This window comes from Falco punctatus, assembly GCF_963210335.1.
Source record: "Falco punctatus genome assembly, chromosome: 8".
Lineage (NCBI taxonomy): Eukaryota > Metazoa > Chordata > Aves > Falconiformes > Falconidae > Falco > Falco punctatus.
Genome location: NC_137588.1, coordinates 43,737,076 through 43,758,461, shown reverse-complemented (window position 1 = coordinate 43,758,461; position 21,386 = coordinate 43,737,076). Strand labels below are relative to the sequence as shown.

Sequence of the window (21,386 nt, the reverse complement as noted above, 5' to 3'; positions counted from 1 at the left end):
TTGTATTCAAGTACCAAAATAATTCCATTTAAAAACACATCAAGGACCTAGTAGTTCTTATATTAAATAAAGCAAGTCTCATCGAGATTTGCCATGTGATTGCTGAGTTTTAAAACATGGCTTAGTAGGCCAGTGCACTGTTCCTTGTATTCTTACTTCTCAAAGTTAATCTGCAGTGTTTGTGCCTAAATTATGTATCAGCTTTCTTAGTAGAGTGCAGTTTTGTCAATCTCTTTTGAAAATTTCATTTTTTTTGGAAAATTAGTCCAAAACTAACTTCTTTTAACCTGTAACTTATGAGGGAAAGCTAAAGATGGAGTCCTTGCAACTGCATTCATGTTTGTTACCTGTGTACCTGCTTCTGTGAGAGCATATTCAGAATTCATTAAAATACTATTTTTTTGGGGGATGGTGGTGGTGATGTTGAAGTGCTTTAATGAGATAGCCAGTGCTTTGTTCTTCATTTAAATTAACATATTTTTTATGTTCTCTCTATTCATATGAGAGTTTCTGTTTTTTAAACCAATGATAGGGGTGGATGTTTGTTACTTCCGTACATATAAACGGTTTCCAGCCTTTTCCAATCTTTCCAGCTTCTTACAATGAGGAACATTCACCAGTACTATGAAGTCATGCATGCAAGTAGTTTGGGATCATGCATACAAGGAGTCTGGAAGACCTGCTGGTGTTGGGAGGCATTGAAGGCAAACTTTGCAAGCATTGTAATGATTAAAGAGCACAAAGGAAGAAAACACAGAAATTTCTGTCACCCTAAGCAGTTCTCTAGATTTGATGTGTAAATTGGAATGTCCTTAGCATTGTTAGAAATACCATGTCATTTTTGTATTTCTGCTGGTTGGTGCATTGATGCTTTGTATTTTAAGGCATTATTTATTCCTTTTTAGCTCTTTTGAAAACCATATATTGCACCATGAAGTTCATTAATATTAACAAAGGCATTCATAGTTATCATTCCTTGTTACTAAGAGACCAGGATTGTTGGAATGGATGTTGCCCTTTGGAGTAATGCTTTCAATCATTTTATCTATGTAGTGGTTAGTAGAATTTCAAAAGCTGTGCCCCAAAATATTTAACCTATTTAAAGTAAGTCAAGAATGTTAAGGAGAGCAGTTTAATATGAAATTTTGCTATGCAGAGCATGTCTAGGGTTAGTTAGTAACTGGAAGAGCGAACACTAAAAGAAGAAAATTAAGGAAATATTAGAATTAATTGCTAGACAAACTATTAATGTTTTCATCCAATAAAGAAGCGGAAAAATGTCATTACAGTTCAGTTTATTGTTACAAGACTTTGCTTCCATTTTTCCTTTGTTTTGTTTCTTCTGAGTGTCTTTTAAATGCATATTTTTAAATTTATTATTTATCTGGAAACATTAGATCATGGCTTAGGTAGCACACAATGTATTTTTTACATAATAATGCGTACTAAAGTCACCTACTTTTTTGATGCAGACATTTGATAAACTTAAGCTCAAAAGATGTTTTAATTTGACGTATCTTTAGAGTATTATCATAGAATAACATCATGGTTTGGGCTGGAAGGGACCTTAAAGCCCACCCAGTTCCCAGCCCTGCCCCGGGCAGGGACCCCCCCAGCCCAGGCTGCTCCCAGCCCCATCCAGCCTGGCCTGGAGCCCTGCCAGGGATGGGGCACCCACAGCTGCTCTGGGCAGCCTGGCCCACCGCCTCGCCGCCCTCACGGGGAGAGGTTCTTCCTGATATCTGACCTGCATCTGCCCTCTCTGCGCTCAAAGCCACCCCCGTGCCCTGTCACACGTGCCCCTGTAAGAAGCCCCCCCCCAGCTTTCCTGCCGGCCCCTTCAGGCGCTGGGAGCTGCTCTAAGGCCCCCCCGGAGCCTGCTCTTCTCCAGGCTGAACAGCCCCAGCTCTCCCAGCCCGGCTTCCCAGGAGAGGGGCTCCAGCCCCTGCCCATCTCCGTGGCCCCCGCTGGGCTCGCTCCCACAGCTCCGTGCCCCCCTTATGCCGGGTCCCAGAGCTGGAGGCAGCGCTGCGGGGGGGTCTCAGCAGAGCGGGGCAGAGGGGCAGAGCCCCCTCCCTCGCCCTGCCGGCCCTGCTGGGGGGGCAGCCCAGGCACGGCCGGGGCTCTGGCTGCGAGCGCCCATGGCTGGGTCGCGCTGAGCTTCTCGCCCACCGACACCCCCAGGTCCTCCTCCGCAGGGCCGCTCTCAGCCCAGTGCATCTGTGAGCAAGCTCCTGCATCTGTGCTTGGCACTGCCCTGACCGTGTGCAGGAGCTTGCACTTGGCCTTTTTGAACTTCATGAGATTCAATGGGCCCACCTTTCAAGCCTGTCAAGGTCCTTTTGGATATGGTATCCCTTCCCTCCAGCATGCTGATTGCACAAAATGGCTTGGTGTCGTCAGCAAACTTGTTGAGTGTGCACTCAATCCCAGTTTTTGTTGAGTTTCATAAGGTTCCTCAATCCATTCCTTCAGCCTGTCTGGGTCCCCCTGGATATGAGCTGTTGCCTCAAGTGGATTCCCTTGTCCCCCAGTTTGATGTCTTTGCAAATTTTATGAGAAAGTGATCAATTATCTGGAGCAGGAAATAGATAAAGGTGTTAAACAGGACAGGTCTGAGGATGAAACCCTGCACTACTTCACTTGTCGTGGTCATCAATGTAGAGTAGGGCTCAGTAACCGCTATCGTCTGCACATCCCACTGTTTTCTTGCCCATCTTGCCCATCTAGTGGCCCCATCTAGACCATAATGTCCTAATTTGGGTTAAGGAGTACTTGTGGGAGACTGTATCAAAATCCATGCTTACTTAGAGGTTAATGAGACGGAACTGTTCTCTTGCCTGTAGACCCAGTAATTTTATCATAGAAGGCTTTCTGCATGTGCCCAGAAATGTCTTCCTACATGGTTCATACAGAGGGCTCACTGCATTATTTACCAGGGGACTAGCAGAAGTGTGCCCATTTTGTAGGTCTTTTTCTAGTGTCCTCCCGGTCTTTTTTGAAGATGGGTGTGATGGTGGTCCTTCCTCAGTTGTTAGAGACTTCCCCCAAGATGCATGTCCTTTCAAAGGTGATAGTGTGACTTTGTCCTTGCATAGGCTGGGTCTGTCCTCCTGTCAAATTGCAGTGACGGCCTGATTTGGCTAGAAATGGCGATAGGTATGTGATGGGTATAAGAGTTTGCCGTATGTCAACTGTATGCAATCATAATGGGAAATGCGTCATTGTGATATAGCTGTATTAGTATCAAAAGTTAAGTCAGGATGTTGTTTTGGATGCTAACAAATTAAAAGAAGGAAGCTTAAAATGGTCTTTATGCTTATACCTGTCAATCGTAACAGGTATGTAATTTGTATGTAAATTGTATGGTTCTAGAGTGGTACAGAACATTGGTAGAACTTCCGTAAATTAAAAAATTAAATTGGAAGCAGAAATATCTAGTTAAGGAAAAATAAATGTTTTTATTTAATACTAAACATTTGCAATATTTTTAGGTACGTTTGTCTTTTGTAACTGCCTGCAATGTTTTATATGATGTGTAAGCTGCTAAATAAAACTAGTTGTAAATAATTTGTTCTTAGATGTGGGATATTGTCTTGAGTTTACACTGACATGTGCTTGCAAGTTTGTAGGATCAGAGGAAAACTCAGGTTGGAGGGAACTTTAGGAGGCCCCTGGTCTGAAGAGCAGAACCCATTTCCAGGGTCAAGACTGTCACCTCAGCCCTTATCCAGTCTGGTTTTGGAAATCCCCAAGGACTGAGACTGCATATTGTCTTGGGGCAATCTGTTCCACTTGAAATAAATCCACTGAGAAAGAAATAGAGCCAAACCACTGAAACTCAAAATGAGTGCTGAGAGATCTTAATGTAGACTGTGGAAAACCCCCTAGTTTCTCAGTGTCTCATTCCAGGGGTCCATGTTGTTAGTTTTGTATACTCCTACATCTTTTCTAAGGGAAATGCATACCACAGACTGCTAAGTTTGTAGACACCAGACTTAACTTTTCTTTCTTCTGTTTGTTCAAGTGACAGATGGAAGATCTTATCTGTAGTCTTGTTTTTTTGGATTAGTTAATGCTGTTAATTTTGAAAGGGGGAAAAAAAGAGGAATTGCGAGAGTGGTTTAGAAAATTGTTTTTTGTAAGTGCCTTTATTTTTTGGATGCTATTGAAGTCCAGCTGTGTGAAAGATACCTTATTGTAAAGCAGGGTGGTATTTTTGTTGGTTGTGTGTTTGTGGTTTTTTTTGTGTTCTGTTTTTGTTTTTTAAATAAAATTTGGCTTTAAAGGCATTCAGTCAAGAAAAGAAGTGTCTTACAAAAATAGAGGCTACAAAGAGCTGTAGCATATCCAAGCTTGACTGATGAAGTCATTTGACATGACTGTTGACATATGTCTGACAAAGCATTGTAATGCTTCCTGTTGTTTGACCATGGGATTGGAAATTAGCATTCTAGATGTTTTAAATGAAGTTGTGAGCTTTGAAATTAAAAGTCTGAAATTAGAACTAAGTACTGTGGAAAAAGATTTAGGAGTAAGGTATATCTTCCATTTAAAATGGGGTTTTTTTGGATCATCTTCAGAAATTCAGCCCTGTTTAATTCAGTGTAATTCATCTAGAACCACAGCTAAAAAGATGAAATGCAATGTTTTAGCAATAGAAGAGTGGTTTCACAATTTCTACAAGGCAAAACTAATGGTTTCCTAAGAAATTTTGCTTTGTACTTTGATACCAGGAAGGACTGAATGTTGAAGTGCTTACAAATGGGTAATTTGATCATGATCAATAGAAGTTTCTTTAAATACTTTTCTAAAACTCACTTGCTTATGTTTAATTTTAGATCTTCAAAATGTTTGAATTTATTGGGATTTTTGAGTTCCGTTTTAAAATCTGTAATGTGCAAAATATCTTTGTTATTTTGTGTATTTCATTATTAGTTTGTGCCTTGTGTGTTTTGTAGGCCCCTATTCTTCTCTGAAATGGTATGTTTCATGTGTATTAAGGATAGATACATCAAACAGTTCTGCTTATAGAAAGATACTCTTCTGTTTCTGATCCCAGAATGCTAAAGCAACAGACTCTTTTCCACTGCTAACAGGAACTTCCATGGCAAATGTAATACCATTTTTTGTTAGAATTGCTCCCATTTTCAGCTGTGTCCTGTGTTGCAGAAATACAGTGCCAATACTAGAAGATGCTAAGTGTAAAACTTTAATGATAGCTTTTAAAATATAAAAGCTTTTAAATAATTTTTGTTATTATTTTATTATTATATAAACTAATACTATTACTATGGAAAATATTATTTTAATAAAATAAAAACCTTGAGGTTGGACTCACAGCATGTGTTTGAATAGTGCAGTTTCAAGTATGTTTTTTTCCCCTGAGGACACGTATCGAGAAGAGCCGGGGATCAGCCATGTAACCTATGCACTGGGTCGAGTGCCTTCCCAGTGGTCAGCCACACCGTGGTTGGTCCTCATGCAGCCAGCTCAGAGCATTTAGGTCGGTGGCTTGGGAACACTTTATACACCCACATCCTCAGTGGCACATCCCCAGTTAGCATCTCTTCCAGGTAAACATTGTTGCAAGGGATATTAAGCTAAAGAAGAGGGTTACCTGTCCTCACCCTCACCCCTAGGCAGACTTTGTAAAAGACATCAGGCTATAGGCTTGGTTTAAGTCCAGGAGGATTTTGATGAGAAGAAAAAAAGCTGAGTTTCTCAGGAACAGTGTTTTCACGGGAGTCTTCTAAGGAACCAAGTTGTGCTTGATCTTTATTCTTTCCATCACAAGGTAACATCCTTCTTCATTATGTGGGTGTGTTCCTTGCATAACCACAGTTCTTGAAAGTACACTGATAAGATGGATGACTTTTCCTTTATAAATGTACTTTTGGTCTGTTAGGCTTAATACTGGAAGTTCTGTTGGATCTTGGAAAAGGAAATTTCATTTGGCTTCTTTTTGTGAGTCCAATGATTTATTTTTTGTTTTTCTTTTCTCCTTTTCCCGCCAGTTTGCATCTGTACTGTGGCTATGACAGGGGAATAAATACAACTTTGTGAAGTGGGGTGGCTTAACCCCATAAGCATCAGTATGGAACAGTAGCTGAACTGCGCCTAATAAAGGGCATGTCATTTTAGTTTGAATGCAGTTCTACCTCAGTGTGGGTGTTCTGCTCTTGGAATGCTGTAGCTCAGGGGACAGTGCCGTATTGCAAAATAAACCTTGGGTAAATAGCTGTTTTTTTTTCTCAAAAAATCAAATACTTGATTGTAGGGAACCAGAGGAATTAAACAACATGGTACTATTACAGGCATATCATTTATATGTAATAGGACTGATCAGCATCATCTTGTTTCTTACTTGATTTTATTCATAAGTCAAGGGTTTTTATTGGTGGCATCTTGTAAAGTCAGTAGTCTCTGGTCCTTTAAAATATCAACATACCACACAAGAGATGAATACAAAATGAGGCATCTTAACTTCCACCATAAGATGTTACTCAGCCAGTGTTTTCCATACGCTGTAAATCCTGCATCTGAGAACAAAGCTTTCTAAAGGAAATTAAATACCGTAATGCATTCTCCAAAGTACACTGTTAAGTCAAGATGCTTTAAATTCACTTTTTCTTTAGTTTGAAGAGAAGATATTCCTGCCAGGAAGTGAGTGTGTTGAAAAGACCTCCCCTTTTCATGGCTGGGCAGGCCCTGCATGGCCATCTGTCCATTCCCCACGCCCCCAGTAGAATTTTAGGATTGTAGGGCTAGGTACTGGTAAAAGCCTACAGCAGATATTGCAAAGAGATCTTTCAGTATTTTTAGAAGTTTATTTAAGTGACAGAATTTTGTTTTAGTTATTAATGCTGGAGGACTAAAAGCAGAACCTCTGTTACTGGGGTATAATGAGATACTGTATGCATACTTACAGAAAGTAAAAGCATCTGAAAGAAATGCATGTACAGGTGAAGCAAGGAGGGGTGAAATAGAAAACTGATTCATTTGTCATGTTCTCATTCAGTAATTTTTTTATTTGAAAAAAATTCACTCAGTTGAAACAGCCATCTATTGTGTGTTAGTGCAGCAGAGTTAACGGGTGCTCGGTTTAAAGTTTGCTATAAAGGATGGTAATTGTTCATAGCTTCTGTTGACTTTCTTCCATTTTGCAAGATAAACTTTATTCATTGAGAAAATTAACTTTTTTGCTCACTTAGGAATGGAAGAACACTGATTCTGACCTTATACAGTCTTCCAACCTTCTGTGATGTTCTTAGATGTTCTAGCTAAAAATTGAGACACTCATGTCTGTAAATTTTGTATTTTATATTCATGTCTCTGGGTGAATAAATGTAGCGGGAAACAATTAACAATCTTCACATTTTAGTTTTGGTGTCATTGCAGAGTGGGCAGTATTTTCTGTAGATCTTGATACTGTAATAGCTTGAAGATTATCTCAGACAGTCTAACTATATGTAGTTATAATCTTGCTTAAGCCTTTGAGTGGCACCTTTGTCCTTAATTTGGTAGCAATTTGTCTGCTGTCAGGTGACCATTGTCTTTACATTTCTTGGTTAGCACATTCCAAGGCAGTGATTCTGTAATTTTGTGGGACCACTCAGAATACATGCAGAACTACTATGTATCATTATGCTCAAATTCCAGTTTTCAGGTAATCGAATAATGTGAAGTTTTTGCAGATCAATTACTACCTGCTTATTATACCATGATGAAAGTTTTAGAATTGTTGCTCTAGTGTGTCCAGTCTTCTGTTTTCATCACTGAGTGTTCTAGCCATGTTTGTTTTTTTTTTTTTTCTTGAAATTAAGAATCTTTCATTTATAACATTTTTAAATCACTGTGGTGTATGTTCTTATTCAGTATCTCTTGACACTGGCAGGTTAAAACTTATTTATATTGTTCAAACTTAATTTATGTATTCGTTAAGGCTTTTAATCACTGTGTAACATCCTTCTACTTCTTATGTAGCTATTCCTTATTTTCCTTGCCTTTTTAATGTATTTTATAGCAATATGAAATAACTGTCTTAAAATGCATTGACTAAATGCTGCTTGAATATATGGTTTAATTCTTTTAATTGCACAGGAAATATATGTGTGTAAAATAGCAGAATTTCCATACTTATGGCACAGTTCTTGTCCTTGTAACATATGGAGCTTTGTATTTTTATTTTAACAAATTAAGTATGCCAGTGGGCCAAACCACAGATTTTGCTTTCTCAGCTGTTCACAAGGATATTATGCAAAGCAGTTTCTGTCCTGAATTTATGCCACAACTTAATTTGTTGCAGGGTTAAAAAAAAATAATCATAATTGCACTTAGAGAAATAATTTTCAAGGAGAGGAAAAGCAGTCAATCACAGAAGTCAAAAAACACGTTTACCCTCTAATCCATCAATGCTTGTGTAGATTGTGCCTTTCAGTGCATTTCTAGTGTTTAATGTAACTTAATAAAGTTTTCACTACAAGACTGGAAAGCACTCACAAATCTGGTGTTTTAAGGATTAAAAAAGCTCTGTATTTTAACAGCTTTTTTTTGTATGAGTCAACTGTACCGAAACACTGTTGCTACCCTTTAGAAACCTTCACAGAGTTGTATGGCTGGTATGAGACTCGGCCAAGAGACTTCCACAACTTGAATTAGTTTATATGCACTTGCTTGTTAGATTTAATATAGAGTAAACCTATGTTTCTAGCCCTTATAAGAATGGCATTTCTGTGTCATGCTTCTGATTCTTCTGCTTCTTCAAGTGTGATTTCATTTCTGGTTTGATTGGTGGTAGGTGTGGAGAGTTAGTTTTAAGAGAAGTTTGGAAGAAATTTTGCTTTCCTTACAAAATATTACTGTTTTTTTTCCAAACACACATTTTTTTCTCTCTCATATATAATTTTATTATAGGGTCTTCTTTCAAAAGATTTCAGAAGGATTTGAAAGGTGGTTCTTTTTTGTGGTTTTTTTCCAGTTGTTGGCTAATAAACGTCTTATAAAATGTTGTAGCTACTGCAATGGCTATTACAAAAGAAGACCCAGACACATAACGAATTCCTCTCTGCAGAGCAGGACTGCTGTTGCACTGTAGAAAGCTGTGACGAGAGCAGTGCACTGGATATTTATTTGCCTCTTGCATGGCTGCTTAGCCTTAGCAGCAGTGTGTTGTAAAACCAGCATAGTCAATTTGGTCTTGCAGAGTTTCAAGAATCTGCAGAAAGGGATTACATAAAGGTTGCATAAATATTCTGTATAGTTGCTGTTATAGTAAAGAACTTTAAAAATTGCAAGTTGTAGGGACTGTGTTAACTCATTTGAAGTTCATTTTCCTGGAAAACAAAATCAATAATCATTTAAGATGAAAGTTTAAACCAACAACAAACCCCAAAAAAGTATTATGGTTTTTTTTTTTAATAAAAAGTTTTTATTCTTTGCTCAACCACTTGAATTTGTGTAGCAAGCAGACAGAGTAGCCCTGTTTTTGCTTGTAAAACAAGTATTTTAATAGGGATGTGACAAAAAAAAAAGATCCTGCTTTTTGCCAATCCACTGTTATCCAGGGTAGAAACCTCTTAGAGTGGGTATAGAGTTACTGGGGGGTAGCTGGAGATTCCTGTGTTCGGTAGGTCATTTCATGGGGGGTTACCGCAGGTGTGCTTCTGTGGTGGAGGCCTTGGAGCATTCTGAGGTTGCAGAGGTGACTTAAAGGCATTGTGCCTTTGCGTACTTCTGATGGAGGAGGACTGGTGAGGTAATAATGAATGTTTAAGAGTCACCTGTGAATCTTGATCCTATTTATGAGACTAGCAGTCTCATTTTGGGGTGATCAGTCAAATAGCTTTCTAGTAAGTATTTATTTTCAGAATGCATTTAAATAGAACTGCACTGAAACCTTTACCAGAATGGCTGTAATGACTTAAGACCAGAATTGGCTGCAGGAAACGAATGTTGTTTAAGGAGTTCCTAAGTGTTTTGTTTTCTTCTTACTCCCAGATTTAGTAAACCTGCTCCAGATTACGTACAACAACATGCTTACAGAAATACTTAAATATATTATTTGAACTACTAAAGTTTGGTTTTATTTCCTTTGTGGAGCAGAATGGTGGCGAGCAGCGGACACACACTCTCGTCCTGGGGCAGCTTTTTTCCCACCACTCTTGGGAATTCCACCACTGTTTGCACCTCCTGCACAGAATCATGATTCTGCTTCATTCCACTCCAGAGCTACAGGAAAAAATATTCGGAGTAGTACAGAAAAAGGTAATGGCTAAAGTTGTAAAGGGAATAATCAGACTGAACTTCAGCACATGCAGAAAGGTGTGGAATTTGAGCTTTACCTCTCATTGTTCTTCCCGTTCCCGAACAGTTCTATAAAAATTGATTTTTATCAAGCCAGGCATGAGACACGCAAGTATGGGCTTTCAATTACTAAGTATTCCTACTAATTTTCTTAGTATATCTACTTTTTCCTTAGATAGTTTGTCTGGGACTGAGTAGTAGGGAAAAGTTTCCTTTTAAAGCTTGTGGTTTGATTTAGGAGGCCTTGTACTTCTACAGTGAACACTCCATAGTGAATCCTGTGTGTATGGGAAGCATCGGGTAGTAGCTCGTTGGGGGGTCATGGCAGGGATGGCTGCTGCCACAGGATCCCAATGAAAGTAGCCCAGTGACATTAGAACACTTTCTTGCATTGCAGGACATTATTTTAGGTAGTAGCATTGCATGCCTTTTGAAGATGGGAGGCGCATTTGTTTTACGTTTGATCTCAGGTTTGTTCAATAACCTCAGTGCTGCTGATGGCTTCCTGGGGGGGGGGGGGGCGGGCACTGGGAGGGAGGTGCTGCTCTCTCCCCTGGTGTTGGTGCCAGGACTTGAGGGCATGACTTAGAGCTGCTTCAGGGGAAGTTCGTGTTGGCTATGAGGAGAATGTTGTTCACTGAGAGGGTGAGCTCGCTCACCAGGGAAGCGGTCATGGCCACAAGCCTGTCTGTGTTCAAGGAGCATTTGGATGATGCTTTTAGATCTATGGTTTCCTGACTGAGTTGTCTGTCCTGTGTGGCGTCAGGACCTGACTCGGGATCCTGGTGGATCCCTTCCAGCTCGGGATATTCTGGTCTGTGATTCCATGACGTACTAACCAAACTGTTTTCTTACACTTTTGGTAGGTTTTAGGACCTGGTGTGTGTTTCAGAATCAATGTGGTGATAATCCTGGCTTTGCAGAGTAGTGAGTTTGTGTGATTAGGGGTATTTTCTTAGAAAACAAGTCATCTTGACAGATAAGTAAGCAAGCTTGAATGTGGATGTTACTTCAAATTGCAAAACTCATAAAATACTTTGAGCTTAGTGTGGTTTTCTTTGGAGCTGATTAATACTTTTAAAATTGTAAGCAAATTATTCTGTGAGGTACTTACTTGAATATGTATTTTTGTCTTCTTTCTTTAAAATCATCTTTTTTTGCCCCTGACTAAACTCAAGGATAGTTTGGACTTAAAAATAGATGATTTCAGGTTTATTTTTTATTTCTTATTTCGCTCTTTACAGCATTGAATATGTTTGTCCTTTGAATCATGGGTGCTCTGGATGTTCTAGTTAAAATAATTCCATGAGCAAATCAAAGTGACTCTTGGATGCAAATTTTAGTATATGTTGGGAGTAACCTGTGAGTAGTCTAGTGTCTTGTTATGTGTTTATTCAAGCTAGGTTAGTGTGACTGGAAAATCTTAAAGTATCTGCTAATTCAGAATTTTTAAGTGACACTTTGTAAATCTGTCATCTTAAGGTATAAATGGATCACTGAATGGGAACAGTACCACTGCAGTATCTGGTATCAGCACATCTGTACTATCCACTAGCGTTGCAACATCAGCAGGACAAGTGAAAGCTATAACCTCAGGAGCAGGAGGCCGTAAATACAGCCAGGAGCAAAACAAAGTTCAGCTTTTGGACACCAGAGCTGACAAAATCAAAGATAAGGTAAATATACAGAAAAAACCTTTTAAGATTCAGACAAAAAAATTGACATTTTCTGATGGTGCACAGCAGCATTCTTAAGTGTTCTCTCCCAGTAGAAAATGTTTTGGGTTTTTCATATTTATTAGAGCAAGATCTGTACACTTGTTGTCTCTGTTGTTGTTTTTTTTGTATTGGGGTGTCTTTTTTAAAAAATTATTTTTTGTTTGTTTTTTGACATGTTTATGAGTCAAAAGCTACATTTAGCAGTAATTCCACTAGATAATATCTGTATGCAATAACATATTTTTACTTAATTTATATAATTATGAAAATGAATATATTATTCTAACACTACTATTTGATACTACTATGTAAAAGTATAAATATTTTCATAATAATAACAGTAAGTAACCTATTATATCTGTTTAATTATGTTTTCTTGTAACTTAAAATATAAAAAATGTAAGAAACAAAATGACATTTTTAGACATTTATAGGAAGATGCTTTTCAGGGAGTAATTTCCTGTTTATCAGAAAAATGAAATATTATTAACAGCAGTGATTCAGCCAAAAATTTAAGACGGCCATCTAATGTAAAAAAACATGAGTAGTCTCAGTGAGTTAGCAAACCTCCTTATATATTGACCCAAGCAGGCCTTAAGAACTTTGCTAATCTTGGAATCAAAACTATTCAAAGCACAGGAAGTGGGATACTGGGAAATGGATTACTGTCAGAACTGAAGATGAGGGAGTCATTCCCTACCGGCAGCCATCTAGGCTAAAATACTTTTATTTCTTGATATATATTTTTTATTTTTGTTTTGTGAGTGAATTGGGCCTATTGCTTTCTTTCTCTTTCTGTTATCTCATTACATTCAGGTCCCAAATCCGAGCGTTCTTAGGGGAGAGGTTGGCATTTTTCAGAGGACAGTTGGTGTTTGCATGTATCTGCATCAAAATAGCTGTTAGCACTAAAATGGTTAACTTCTATTTGTGTAGTGATACGTTTAATATATTGACATTAGGGAAAGTATTAACATATTAAAAAACATTTCCCCTCAAAACGTTCTTCATGTGTTCAACAATTGACAGCTTCTGATGAAGGTATTAAGGTAGATACAGGTGTTTGGAAAATCTTAAGACTTCTTTTTTTCAGGGTTAAATACAAGAAATGGCTCTTCCCTTTCTAAAATTCTGCTTTTATCTTGGATATCTATGTGCAAAACATAAGCTTTGTTTCTGTGGTGCAGAGGTAAAGCTTTTTCCAGGTAATGCCTCTGTGTTTCTGACTATTACTGCAGTTACACAGAATACCAGAGAAATTACTACTTTTAATATGTCCCAAAAATACCTTCCCAAAAGTTTGTATTGTAAATAAATGAACAGACTCTTTTCTGTTCACTTTTTGGCTCTTTGTCTTTTCAGAAGAGCTGAGCTGGTTAAGCTAGCTACTTGTTAATATGAGTATCACTCAAAAATTCACCTTTCTGCTTTATTTTCAAATTTCATTCAGGATGTTTGTGAGCATTGTTATTTTCTCCTTTGTATTACCATTTGTCTTTAAGTATAAATTCTGTATCCTTGATACATTTTCCTTTTATGTGGGTGCTGATTTCACACTTCACTTTGAATTTGCTAAATACTGTTTGTTGTAAAACTGTGTGCTCAATAAATTAGTGTACCTCCTTTCTTGAATTTGTTTAATTTTGTATCTTAACATTGGAATTGTCTAATGCAGATAAATTTCAGGATGTCAACAGTTGTGCTTCTTAAGTTTTTCTAGTAATTTTTCTACTACTGAAGTGGAGTTTATTGTTCCTGGTCTTACTTGATACACTGACCTTTAATGTTTACTCTTAACTTCTTTTCCTCCAAAACTTTTTGAGGTAATTGGTATTTGTCAATGTAATGATTTGGACAAGCTTTTCCAGTAAAATACACAGAATACTCTAAATGAGAAGTCCAACATGAGGAAAAGATCAACGAGATCTGATTCAACAAAAAAATAAAAATCAGTATTTTGATTTCAGTATGTTAGAATGAAGTCTTAACTGGAATTGAAGGCAGAGGAATAAGCAGGGCCAGTAGGTAGGTGGAGTATTTTGTGCTGGGCTTTGTACAAGTGATGTTACACTTTTAAATTTCAAAGTGTAACAACACTTGTGTCTTTTTCTAAAAAAGCACAGTTTATTTTAAAACATTTTAGTTCTGAATGTTCCTTTCTTTAGGGTGTTAGGTTTTTTTTTTAGTATTCATCTGCTGACTTCTTCAATCTTCAGTTGTAAATTTCTTTCGAGGTTGGTATTTAAAATAATACTTAGTTTTAATGAAAAGGCAAAGCTTATAGCAAGGTGTTTTTGCAGCAGAAAATCTAAAGAGTTACTTGCTGTGCAGTGTTTTTTTCCTGGCTGAATTCTAGTTCCATTGTCCTAACATCTTAGGGAATCCTACAGGACAGTCTGATAGTAAGTTGTATTTTGTAAGTTCTTTTGCCTGTAGTGTGTGAAAAACAACTTCTGAGTTGACAGAAGCATCTTATCTTCAAAGCTGTAGTTATTAGAAGTTCTCATCCAGTTCCTTTTGTCTAGGGTGTCTTACTTGATCATTCAGAGGGCTCTACGTACCAGACAATGATGAACTGGAATCTGTGTGAAACACGAGCTTAAAGTTGTGCCGTATCCTCACTCTTCACTGTCTATTTGCAGCATATCATGTTATATCTGTTGTGCATAATGATGCTGTATTGAAGACAGATGTCATCATGATGATCTGAGATACTGTCCATTACTTCTTGCATACAAAAATTTGGTGACCGCATTACCTTTTACCTTTGCTGTGTTGCTCGCTGTGTTGGTAACTTCAGCATGCTTTAGTTGTCTTCTTTTAAGCCTGCCCTGTTTGTGGCCAAGATAAAACTGAATAAGCCAGATACACTTTATAAATAGTCTGAATGTGCTGCTTCAGCCTCACAAAAAAAATATAAAGCTGCCTCTGTGTTAATTGGTGAATATTGTTATAGTGAACTTCTAGGATGAGGAAGGTCAGCAGGATTTTAGGTTGGTAAAGTGTCTTGTTTTCAGCTGGGACAGAATTAATTTTCCTCTTAGTTGCTGGTGCAGTGCCGTGTTTTGGATTTGACGTGAGAACAGTGTTGGTAACACACTGATGTTTTAGTTGTTCCTAAGTCATGCTTACTCTGCCAAGGACTTTGTTTCCCATGCTCTGCCAGTGAGGAGGGGCAGTAGAAGCCGGGAGGGAGCAGAGCCAGGACAGCTGACCCCGGCTAGCCCAAGAGCTATTCCATATCATGGAGCATCATGCTCGGTAAAGTGGGGGGAACTGGGAACTGGCCAGGGCCTGCCAATCGCTGCTGGGGGACTGGCTGGTCACGGGCCAGTGGGTGGTAAGCAATTGTATTGTGCATCACCTAGGGCTTTTCTCTTCCTTCCCTTTGGATTTTATTCTTCTCTCCTTCTCCTTCCTTTTCATTATTGTTGTTGTTATTACTGTTTTGGTTTTTTTTTCTCCTATGTTATTTTAATTATTAAACTGTCCTTATCTCAACCCTTGAGTTTTACATCCTTTTCCAATTCTCCTCCCCATCCCTCAGGGGGTACTTAGTTTCTGGCTGGGGTTAAGCCACAAACATAAAGCAACAGTCTCCTGGGACAGAAGGCATAATGGGTGAACTTGAGTCTCATTTGGCTTAGAGAAAGCCCTCTACCATTAAGGGCACCTGGTGAGGTAGGAATCCCCTCCCAAGATCTTGTATCAGGAGCTTCTACTTACCTGGATTCCAGAATTAGCATCAGGACACTTGGTTATGAACTGTAGTCACATCCTTTACTTTTAATATCTCTTCTTGGCAATTACCATGGTATTTCCTTTATAAAACTCAATGGTTTGAAATCATGACTGAAATGTTTCTAAACTACCACTTTAGTCACCTTTTCATGATACTATACCATTGTGTCATTAAGGTCAGGCTACTTTTCTTGGTTCTCGTGTTCGGTCTAGATTATTGATTTCTGAACAATGGACATTTTCAACTAGCATAACCATCCAGCAGATTTGCTGAAGTTAGTGAACCAAAATAAAATATGTAATTTATTATAATTGAACCCACTCTTGCATCAACTTCTGTGACTATATCGTGGCCTAGTTGAAGTGAAATTTGCTCTTTAATATAACTTCATAATTTATTTAATAGCCTGTATTTCTTGAAGAGTCTTTTATTGTCTTTTTCTAAATACTATATTGTTTTATAAATATCTGCCTGGTCTTACATATATCTTTGGAAGTCTAATGCTCTCTCTCTTTTTTTTTTTTCTTTCTTTCTAGTATATTTCAAATGAAGTAAACCAGTACTTTTTGGTTTGTACTTTTCCTTCTCTTTCTTGGCTATTTTCTTTTGTGTCAGCAAGCTTTTAGAATTTCTTGCAAGTTGTTTTTTTGTTGTTCTAAATGTTTTTACAGAGAGATTTTTCTTTACAGTTATGTTTTTGTCCTTCTGGCTTACATAATTTGAATTATTTCTTCTTTATGCATTTTACTGGCGGCCCCTGCCTTCCCCCTGCCCCCGCTGCTTTACCTTTTATGCTGGATTTGATAAAAACTTCTCCATCAAGATTAATCCTTTTATAGCCACTAAATGCACGAGTTTAAATTTCCCCTATCGTTACATTTTCTCTAAGCTACTAATTTCTCATCCGTTCTTGTGGAATCCTGCTAATTCAACTGCTTTTATTGGTTTTATCCATGTCAAAAGATTCTGTTTATTTGTGAAGTTAAAACTGCCTGGGAAGTGTTTGCATTTCACGGTGTAGTTAAGTGCCTGATGTGTTCTGAAGCATTTGATTGCTTACAAGTCACCCTAAATTTCATGTCAAAATTAGCTGTCCCTTTTCTTACTCGAGGTAATTCTTTGTGAGTCAGACTTAGTGTTGGATGTTGCTTGGCACTTGCCACCTCCTTTTTCATGAGAATGTGCCTGATTTCTTTCTTGGTATGGTAGTTTTCTTGTGTTTTTGTCTGCAGTATGAAAAGATAGATTTGTAAGATACAGCAGCTAACACATTTTGTAAAGGTAGATGGACAGCAAAAGTTTTACAGTGTTCATGAGTGGAGGTAATTACTGTCAGTTAAGTAAGCACATGACATACGCTTTTTTTTTTTCAGACTGCTACATGCATCTCTTGGGAAGCTGATGCTATGAATATGTATTTCATCAGCATTGTGAATAAAGTGGATATTTCTGACTTTAGTATTGTTGCAGTGTTTTAGGTGTTTCCCTTTGCACGTACAGAGAAAAATGGAGAACCATGAAGGGGAAAACCCAGAACAGGATTCTAGAGGTGTGATTCCAGGAGGCATTGTTACTTTTACTGCTTCAGATCATGGCCTTGTCCTTTGATCTTGACCTTCATGAAGAAATTCTGCATCTGTGCCAAATAGTAGACAGGAAGATACTTAAATATATGATGTAAAGGGTACCAGCAATGAAACATACAGGATATACCATAGACTGGCACAGTTTTATTTAGATCAATTTTTTTTAAGTCTCTGCATTCATTCAGATTGTTGTCCCTGCTGTGCAGTATTAACTGACACCTTTCTGAATTGAGCAGTGAAAAAATAAATCCAAATAAATACACTTAACGTTCTTAAGATTTCCCAACAGTGAAGCAATGCATGTGACAGTATGCAGAAGGTGTGATGATAGAAAGTATACTGTGTTCATCACAGGAATCAATAAAGAGAACATAGTTTTTAAAATAGAGATACCAGCCAATTGACAAACAGATGAAACTTAATCTACCTACTGCTTACGTGTTTCATAGCTATTTTACAAAGTAAATGGAATCCCATTGCTGTGGGCAGCTCAGTCCTGTGCAGCAGCTCGCTCGCTGTCCCCACAGTGGTTTGAGGACAGAATTGAAGGGTAAAAGCGTGAAAACTCTCGAACTGAGAGAAAGGCAGTTTAATGGAGAAGGCAAAAGTTGCACGCACACAGGCAAAGCAAAGGAAGGAATTCACTCACTGCTTCCCACCGGCAGGCAGGAGTGCAGCCACTTCCGGGAAAGGGGGCTGGAGAAGACAAATGACTTAACTCTGAACATCCCCCTTCCTCCTCCTTTCGGCTGCTGAGCGTGAAGTCATGTGGTCTGGAATATCCCTTGGGTCAGCCGGGGTCAGCTGTCCCGGCTGTGCCCCCCCCAACCCCTCGTGCCCCCCGCCGGCTGGCTGGCAGGGCAGGGCGAGGGGCAGAACGGCTGTGACACTGCGCAAGTGCTGCTCAGCGGTAACTCACACACCCCTCTGCCATCAGCGCTGCTTTGGCCACAGGTTCCAGACCCAGCACCACAGCAGCTACTATGAGGAAAAATTAAACTCTATCCCAGCCCAAACCAGTACACCCGCTTAGAAGAAAGTTTGTCATGTTCTCCCACTAATTTAAGTGAATTTCTTCTTCATAAGACAAGGATCTTTGACATAAAATTGCTCGCGCTTCTTAGCTTCTTGTTTCATGATACACCTACCATAAAAAAATAGGCAACTTTTTGGGAAAGGTTTGCTAAGAAAACTTTTTTTTTTAAAGCAGTTTTTCTCTGTTGATTCTGTCAGCATTTTTATTTAGGATTGCTGCCGCTTTGCCCTCCAGTCACCTACATTTGCTGTCTACCTCTCTTCCCTTGGTCTAATTCTAACCTTAGAGTTCCCTCAGGCACTCCACGTGCCCTGTTTAGATGCCACAGAACACTTTGCTGCTGCTGCCTGGCACCTGTAATCTTGTTTCACGTTGCTCTCCCTTCGAACATGATTCTGTGAACTCTTCAATGCTTAAATACGCTTTAATGTAGTAATACATACTTTCATGTCTGTCTCACAGCTTGAGTCCATGTGTACCTCCTTCAGACATGGTTGTGAAATACACACATGAGTTTTAGTTAACTCACCAAAAAGCTAACTCTCCTCATCCATTGCGCTTTAAAACCTGATCTTGCCGTATAAACATTTTGGAATTCCTGTGTTTTTTACACCTTCTGTTTCTACATTCTTGTGTGTTGCTGCTTTTACTTTCCCATTCTGGTCTGCAAATTTGTTCTTTCCAAGAATTTAAATGTAATATAGTTGGCAGAGTATTTCAGCAGATTTTGGTCCATTTTTCAGAAGCAAATTTCAGAAGCAATGTGATGAACATATTCTTTTCAGTCCTCAAAACCTTAGATTGCTGAACAGTGCATACTGTGAAACTCAAGTTCAGTAACACAGTTAAATGGATGTATCGCTGAAACATATTGATGAATCTAATATGTATTGTTCTTTCTATGTTAGTTTGCAATAAAGCTTTTTGTTTTAAATTTTTTTGGAAGCAATAAATTCTGTTGAGGTTTGCAAGACCTTGAATTCAGGCCAATTTTTCTAGGTGTAAAATTTAATATATTGCTTGGAAATACAGTGATGCCAACTGTTCTGTCAGTGTGTGTTGTCAGAAAAATACTTTAGTAGAACCTTGTGACCAGTTTTTCATTTTCATCATCTTGTGCAGCACTTTTTTTTCTCTTCAGTCTTCTGCAAAGGCAGGCACTTGTGTTCAGGGATTGCAGCTTTACTCCAAAGTCTCACTGTTTTTTTGTTTTAAAGATACGCATAGTAATAAGATATAACAGATTAAAGCTGAACTATTAATAGAGCGTTCATCTTCCTGGTAGAAGCCCAGAAAAAAAGCGGTGGAAAGCTCTAGTAACAGCGACAGTGATTCAGGCTCCTCTTCAGACACCTCAAGTGAAGGCATAAGCAGTAGTGACTCTGATGATCTAGAGGAGGATGAAGAAGAGGAGGAGGACCAGAGTGCTGAAGAGAGTGAAGATGATGAATCTGATTCTGAAAATGAAGCACATTGCAAAAACAAGAACAAGGTATGACACCTTGCTCTTCTGCTCAGTCTTATCACTGAAAGTCATTTGTGACAAATTGACCTGTTCACGTTCGTACTAGCGAGCGGTTATTTAACTGCACATTAATGAATGCTAAGAATACTCCTTTTGGTTTTGCTTCAGGGTTTTCTGGGTTTTCTTTTTGCTTCCTTTGTGTGCATGCTTATGTGTGTGGTGTTGTTCTTTATGGGCTAGGAGTTTAACAGTCAGTAGACTTGTTATAAAGCGGGAAATCGAAAGAAATAAAGTGTTGTGTGCTGATAGCATATTGGAAGTATATCTTTCTATGGATGTTGCTTTGGCAGTTGCTTTTTTCCTAGTAGAGTTACTACTTTTCCTGGGAGCCAATAGAAGAACAAAATTGGAATCTTGGGTATCCTTTTAAGTTTACAGTCAAAAATACATTTAAAACCAACCATGGTTTAGTACTCCTCCTCTACTAAATGTTGTTTTCATGTGCTGAAACTATATGTGGAAAAAAATCCCTAAACAATATATGGCAAGACTGATTTAAAAATTACTATTGCTCATCCTCTGTCAAGAATAGTATAATTGTTTCACGGGGACTGATGATGTACTTTTTTTTTAAAAAAATCTTTAATTGATCTCATGTGAACGGTTGAAAATATATATTTTGCAGGTGCTAATGCATAGTGGTGTAACAGATACAAAAAGTGATGGACAAAAACCACATGAAAAGTCCCAAGAAAAAAGACCACACCAGCAGATACCTCTTGTGTCTGATTCCCAGACTCACTCATCATTCCAGTCCCAGCAGAAGCAGCCTCAGGTTTTGTCACAGCAGCTTCCGTTTATTTTCCAAAGCTCTCAGGCAAAGGAGGAATCTGTGAACAAACACACAAGTGTAATACAGTCTACAGGATTGGTTCCCAATGTGAAACCTTTGTCTTTGGTACATCAAGCCAAAAAGGAAGCCTATTTAAAACTCATAGTTCCTTCCCCTGATCTACTCAAAGCAGGGAATAAAAATACCTCTGAAGAATCTATCTCTTTGACCAGCGATGTAAGATCAAAACGGGTGAGTGAAAAATGACTGGTTTTTTGATCATTTGTAACCTGCGTTGACTGCTTAATGAGATGCAACATTCTGCTATAATACGATTTTTTTAAAAATTATGTGTATATTTATTTTCATATCATGGTTTTTTTATCATGTTCTTAGGGTTGATGCAGATTTCTGAGTTATGTAAATTAACACAAATTTTGTGGGTAGAACTGTGGTGGTTGTTCTTTTGGGGTATTTTTGTTGCTGTTGCTGTTTTTTTAAAGAGCAGCAAATAATATGCTTTAATTTTGGAGTTGATCCACTCTGCATTACAAGTGCTCTGAACTACGCCATAACTTCATCTTGGAGAAGAGTCATGTATTTGGCAGTTCATGTATGCATGCCCTAATGTATACACAGTGTGATCGTATACACAACTTACTGTCACATCGTGCCAAACTTGAGTTTCATGCTCATCACACA

The 21,386-nt window shown here is 38.3% G+C and overlaps 1 protein-coding gene across 19 annotated transcripts in view; it reads left to right on the top strand.

Annotated features, from left to right (window-relative positions):
• BAZ2B (bromodomain adjacent to zinc finger domain 2B) overlaps positions 1–21,386 on the top strand; it is a 157,869-nt gene that overhangs the window by 74,605 nt on the left and 61,878 nt on the right. For 18 of the 19 annotated variants that reach the window (XM_080398660.1, XM_080398650.1, XM_080398649.1 and 15 more), the window contains 4 exons: positions 10,105–10,266; positions 11,788–11,981; positions 19,673–19,879; positions 20,538–20,936. In XM_080398660.1, coding sequence (XP_080254786.1) covers positions 10,105–10,266; positions 11,788–11,981; positions 19,673–19,879; positions 20,538–20,936 — 962 coding nt within the window. Of the gene's footprint in view, positions 1–10,104; positions 10,267–11,787; positions 11,982–17,181; positions 17,315–19,672; positions 19,880–20,537; positions 20,937–21,386 lie in introns of those variants that run through there. The other variant, XM_080398654.1, reaches the window with a different exon arrangement.